Source organism: Apteryx rowi, unplaced genomic scaffold (genome assembly GCF_003343035.1).
Source record: "Apteryx rowi isolate R43461 unplaced genomic scaffold, aptRow1 scaffold_385, whole genome shotgun sequence".
In the NCBI taxonomy this organism is placed as follows: domain Eukaryota; kingdom Metazoa; phylum Chordata; class Aves; order Apterygiformes; family Apterygidae; genus Apteryx; species Apteryx rowi.
Genome location: NW_020450363.1, coordinates 489,612 through 495,611, shown reverse-complemented (window position 1 = coordinate 495,611; position 6,000 = coordinate 489,612). Strand labels below are relative to the sequence as shown.

Here is a 6,000-nt window from a genome sequence, read left to right as displayed (position 1 = left end):
TAGCTTGTTAGTAGCTTGTTAGTAGCTTGTTAGTAGCTTGTTAGTAGCTTGTTAGTAGCTTGTTAGTAGCTTGTTAGTAGCTTGTTAGTAGCTTTTAACTGAACTTGATGCTGTGCCCCTTTTTCAATGGTTAACTTATTAAAGCATGAGAATGACACAGAACTTGGACTGAAATGAGCTGTATGGCTTCCCTTCTCTTGTAAATCCAGGAGTTATTTTTCCTTTTAGGACAAAATTAAGACAACTGAGTTCTACACATTGGAATTTGAGTGACTTTTAGATGTCTCTGTACCAGACAAAAACTTAGGCCTCTCAGTGCTTCAGGTACCTGGAACACTGATATAAGTGCTTAGAATAGGCCATTGGTGCCTGAACTTCTGGTTGTGTAGCCCACTTATGCCTGCGTGAGGTATATGTTAGCACTCCCTCCTTCCCCCCATGTTGTGTCTATTTTGTGACAGGTCTTGCATATCATGTGTTCTGCTTTCTGGGGACAGTGGGTTATCTGTGCATATGTAGAAGGAGGGCCTTATGCACAGGCAGTAAATGTGATGCTTTTCAGAGCCACTGGTCCTTTTTGATGTTTGCAGAACTAAGAAGTGTTGAGGCTATTGCATGTGCACAGAAATGATGTGCTGCATCTATGCAATCAGTCCAGTGTTTTGGGAAGCACCCCCCAGAGGTGCTGGGTTTACTGTAGTGTTGTGTGTACACAGCACAGTAGTGCTGCTGCCGTCCTTATGCTTCATCTAGCCAATAGCTTACTCCAGAACTGTTCCTGGCTGTGACCAGGCAAGGGAATTGGTATGGTGAGTTGCTTACTGAGCACCCTGGAAATAGGTGGTCTGTTTTTTCTTAGCCTCTTGCCTAACTGAGAATAAATGTGTGCACAAGTGAAACTGAAAGCAAGGCATTGTGTGTATGTATGTTATGAAGATTTTTTTATGGAGTTTTCACAACACCGAGCGAGACCTGACTTTTCCAGGCTGGCACCATATTCTTCAGTATAACTACAGAACTTAAGTTCTTCGGTAAACTTTGGTTTACTGTATTGTCAGTCACAGTGGTATAAGACTGTTCATTAACTTAGCTCTCAAAAGTTGAAGTAATTGTAACTTAATTCATTATGACAGAGATTATATCCTGTCAGGGCAATAAAACATCTTGAGGATTTGAGTTAAGTAGTGAAAAATCTCAAGGGAACTAAGACAAGCATCTTCTATTTTGAATTCTTGATCGAATCCTTTGGTGAAAACCAGTTTGTTCCAGTACACCAATGGGTGTAATGGATGTGTCTACAATAGCTATGTGTTTGTGTTAGTATGTTTATAGCCTAATTCATTTTAATGTTCTTGTGACATGGCTGCAAACATGCTGTATCTCAAACTAAACTGTCAAAGGTCTTATTTCCTTGGGAAACTTCAAGAATTGGAAAGATTGCAGAAAATGGACATGCAGGTGTTACTTAAATGGCTGACTTTTTTCTTTTTTTCTGCATTTGCATATATATTCTACAGTGTTTCAAATTTTTTTTTCATGAATTGGTACTGCATTGGTGTTTGGTGCTGTAGACACTTGTACTGAAGATACTACGCAGACAAAATGTGACTGCTTAATGCTGGTTGTAAGTTACTAGAGCTGTGGGGTGTTCTGAGTTAGCTTCTGGTTTGGGTGACTGAGTTCCATCAACTTTTGTTTAGGAAACAGGTTAGTAAATAACAGAGCAGAGCTGTATTATACAAACAGTGTTTCATCTGGGAAATGGTTGTGATGATGGGTCTAACACTTCTGGGTCAGTTTTCTCTTGTAAATTACCTGGGGTTCAAAAATAGTTACAATTAAAGCTAATTCAATTTAGCTGATCCTCACTCTGCTCAAGCATGAGGTTAGTGGAGTTCCTTATCACCTAACTTTGTTAATCTGGGGAGGAGATCTGGTGTCTTAATATATTTGTCTAGAAAACCAGACATGCCTGGAAGGTGTCGCAGAATTTGCGTGGGGATTCATTTGATGACCATCTGAAAACTAAGTTATTTGAAAGCAATACATGTGGCTTTTAAGGGTTTCCTACACACAGTAAAAATAATACAGAGGGAAAATATAATTACAAATATGGCCCATGTATTTAGTGTTAACTTTGACCTGAAGTTTTCAGGAAGACTGCAAATGTTGCAGATGAAAACTTCAGCTGCATACAGCTGAAAAAGATGACTCTATTTACTTTTGTTACTTTATAGTTACTTTTAAAATATATAGTTTGTTTTGAGATTTGAAGTATTTTATAGTCTCTCAAGCTTAAGCTTTTTAATGCATTTACATATTGACAGTACATCAGCTGCATCTTAATTGCTGTCAAAGGTTAGACTGGAGACTTTCTTTAGAGGGAAAGATGGAAGCTGTTTAGATTTTAGTAGCAGGAAATACAGGGTGCATTGTGGGTCTTAATGTGCGCTAAGGCTGTGCAACCTTGAGAGAAATAACTTACAATGTTGATATCTTAGTTTAAAGCTTAACTTGTGGTCATGAGGAGGCAGTTGCGCATCAGCTGTTTCACATGCTCTTTGTAGACTGTAGAACAAAACATTACCAGTTTACCCACTTTCTTTTTCTGATCAAAATGTGAAAGTAACATTTTTAGATACAAAAATATCAATTTCTAAATGTTTCTGTAGCTGTGAAGTGTTCAGCCAATGATGATCTTTATGTTCATCCTTTAAAAAAAAAAAACAGCTGAGATCTACTATGCCTTTCTAATCACTCTTTTCAGTGGTGCTGAGCGACAGGACGCGAGGCAATGGGCACAAACTGAAACACAGACACTTCCATCTTAACATGAGGAAAAACTTTTTCACTGTGAGGGTGACAGAGCACTGGAACAGGTTGCCCTGAGAGGTGGTGGAGTCTCCTTCTCGGGAGATATTCAAAAGCCGCCTGGATGCGATCCTGTGCAATGTGCTCTAGGTGACCCTGCTTGAGCAGGGGGGTTGGACTAGATGATCTCCAGAGGTCCCTTCCAACCTCAACCATTCTGTGATTCTGTATCTTAACATTAGAAATTCTGGTTAAGAGGCTTGACTAAAGAGATGCATGAAATCTGGCGTGGAACAAAACCTCAGGCTTCCAAGACCTAGGTTAGAATCATAAATGCTTGTTGTCTTTTCTGACAATCTGCAGTAAGATTGGTTCAATCCACTACTTTGTCTAGATGTTGGTTAATACCATTTGAGAGGTGAGTAATAAAAAGCAACACAAAAATACTTAAATGCTTCAAAGAAGAGACGGCTCTTCCGCAGTTCTGTTGAGATGACTTTTTCTTCAAAGAAAATTTCCTTTTAATTCTGGCTTAAGAGGCTGGCTTAAGCGTTGAAAGACTAAGTTATAGGGGAAAAAATTGTTTACCCCTCAAACAATTTTTAATCTGTTTTTGTTCCACTTCCATTTAAGTATTTTTGTGTTGCTTCTCATTGCTCACCTCTCAAATGCTATTAATCTCAGATTTAAACTGTTTCTATTTCATAGGTATTCATGTTGCTGGGCCCTGAGTCTGTTTCTTGTCTGCTGAAGTATTAGCAGTGAATGTAATATTTTAAGGATATGTCACTGAAGTGTATAATGAGCATGTTTTTCATTGTTTGTTGTAGTCATTATACATCTATTTCAGATCTTCTTGACTACTTATGCATGTTGAATAGGTCTTCAGTGCGTTGCATGCAATTATGCCTGTGTCTTTGTACAGCAATTTTTCAACCTTTTGAACTCTAAAATTGATTGAATTGCTTCTTCTAATATACGTTACTTTAGGTTTTAGTACTATTTTTCCACTGAGCTTTGATCACCTTTTTAAGCAGTTCTTAATTCTGTGATACTCCATTTTGGGAAGTAATGAATCTTGATTTTGGATGGTTAAGTACGAGTTGGTCTAAACACCTTACTGTTTGCTATGCATATGAGGTTGCATCACCAGAAACATGCTTACCATTGTTGAACTGGTGGCATCTTCTTGACATGGACTCTTGATTCTTTTACCAACTTCAGTATTGTGGACTTATCAAGTACTTCTGCTGGTGTTGATAGCATGATTGAATGGAATTTACAAAAATGCTTGCGAGGGTTATTTTGTAGCTAAGGCTTAAGTATGTCAGCTTTCTACAGGTATATTATACACTTGCAAAAACTTTTTAAATGCTGCACTTATATTCATTTGAAAGTGACTTACTGAAACCATAACCATGTTTCTACATGTGTTGAGTCTTATCACCCATTGTAACATCTCACATAACAGCCACCAAATATATCAGTTGGATTAATGTTGTCTTCTTTCCTTAGTGAATGCTGGCTTGTTATTTGAAAACTGGAGTCTTTAAAATAAGGTGTGCAGCTCAGTAATGGCTTCATTTTCATGGAAATGAAACTGAACTGAAGCTAATGGAAAAGGCTATTAAATATATTCTATAAATTTCAGGAGCTTCTGAGGGACTGAATGGATTTACTATTCTGTATTAATAAGATGTTTCAGGCAAAACACCCTTTTGAAGCTTGGAAACATTTTTCAGTGTTTTTTAACTTTTTTGGATAAGGCTGTTAAAATGTTTTCTCAGTTAAACTGGTTAAAAAGCATTAATGCTGCAGTGTTTCTTTCTTGCAGATAGCAGCGTAACTGCCAGCATTGTCGTGTTTGTTTATAACTGGCAATCTGTCAAATGATGCTCTCCTTTCCTTCAACTTGTGTATGTTACAACATCAGTTAATCTTGTTAAACTATTAAAATGCAACTTGCTCCCTCAAGTGCTTTTCTAAAACACTATTTGTTTATTACTACTTTGACACTTGTCAACAAACTGAATTCTTCTACCAGAATGAACTGTATAGAAAATAATCTGGAAGTTTTGAAGATCTCTTCATATATGAAAACTCTAATTTCAGCTATTAATGATGAGCATGTTTTCACATTATAAGTGATGGAAGGGAGAAGCTATAACAAGCTATGCTATTTAGTTTGTTTAAAAAAAAACTTTAAGTTTTTTTATTTGGATTTAAACTTCTGGATTACTTTTATAAGAATGAAAGATTGTCCTAAATAGAAATTGGTGGGTTTTCTGCTACAGAATGTTGGCAGCCAGAACAAAGGCCACATTGTGTGTTAATTACCCTATTTTTAGAACATGATCAGTAGGGAGCCCAGATCAGTAGCAGAGAAAAACATGCAGAAATAATTCAGTCCTAATTGTAATTTTGTAGTCCATTTCCTTCTTGTGGAGACTCCTTTTTTTTTCCTTCAAAAATAAACAGGCACTACCTAAAATAAGTACAATATGCTACAATAGTAGACTTGAGTATTTCAGAGTCTTCATTTCCTGATGTAAAAATTAGGTAAGGAGAAAACTCTAAAAAGTGGTTTCCATGTGAATGAAAGCAAACCCTGCAGTTACTAGTAACTAATTAGCTGTGTGTGATTAGTCTGCTTTATTTTGAAGAATTTGAGTTTTCCCATCACATAATTAGAAACTTCATGCAACTTGCAGAGAACCTTAGAGTTGAAGTAAGCCTCTGCTCTTATGCCATAACATTTCTATTGTGCTTGCAAGCATCAGTGAAATAGTTACATTTACAAATGGCTGCAGTTGGTACCTTTTCCCCAGGAGTTACTAGGAACAAGTGAAAATGGCAACCTAAAGGGGGGAGAGAAGATGGTTTCAATTAATTGTATTACTTGGTTCTGCGGTATCATGATTTAGTGTTTTGTCTCTAGCAGTAGCTAATGCTATTCTTTCAGAGGGGGAAAAAATACCAAATTCCAAAATTCCAAATTTTGCTGTTATCACAAGGCCATCTTAGATGTCGTAGCACACAGTTTCCCAATAACTTCAAACTTGTTTAACCCTATCCATCTCTAAAAGGTACTTGCCTGCAGTGTCCTTCTTTTCTTAACACTACTCTTACTCATGTAACTGTACAAAAGAAAAACCTAGCACTTTTTTAACCTTACAGCCATTCAAGCAC

General features: G+C 37.0%; 1 protein-coding gene across 5 annotated transcripts in view; it reads left to right on the top strand.

The window, feature by feature from the left end:
- NAP1L1 (nucleosome assembly protein 1 like 1) overlaps positions 1 to 6,000 on the top strand; it is a 30,240-nt gene that overhangs the window by 755 nt on the left and 23,485 nt on the right. For 3 of the 5 annotated variants that reach the window (XM_026074276.1, XM_026074277.1, XM_026074275.1), the window contains exon 1: positions 1,605 to 1,624. The exons of 1 other annotated variant lie outside the window; for it this stretch is intronic. In XM_026074276.1, coding sequence (XP_025930061.1) covers positions 1,616 to 1,624 — 9 coding nt within the window. In that variant the 5' untranslated portion in view covers positions 1,605 to 1,615. Of the gene's footprint in view, positions 1 to 1,604; positions 1,625 to 1,695; positions 1,708 to 6,000 lie in introns of those variants that run through there. One more of the 5 variants, XM_026074280.1, reaches the window with a different exon arrangement.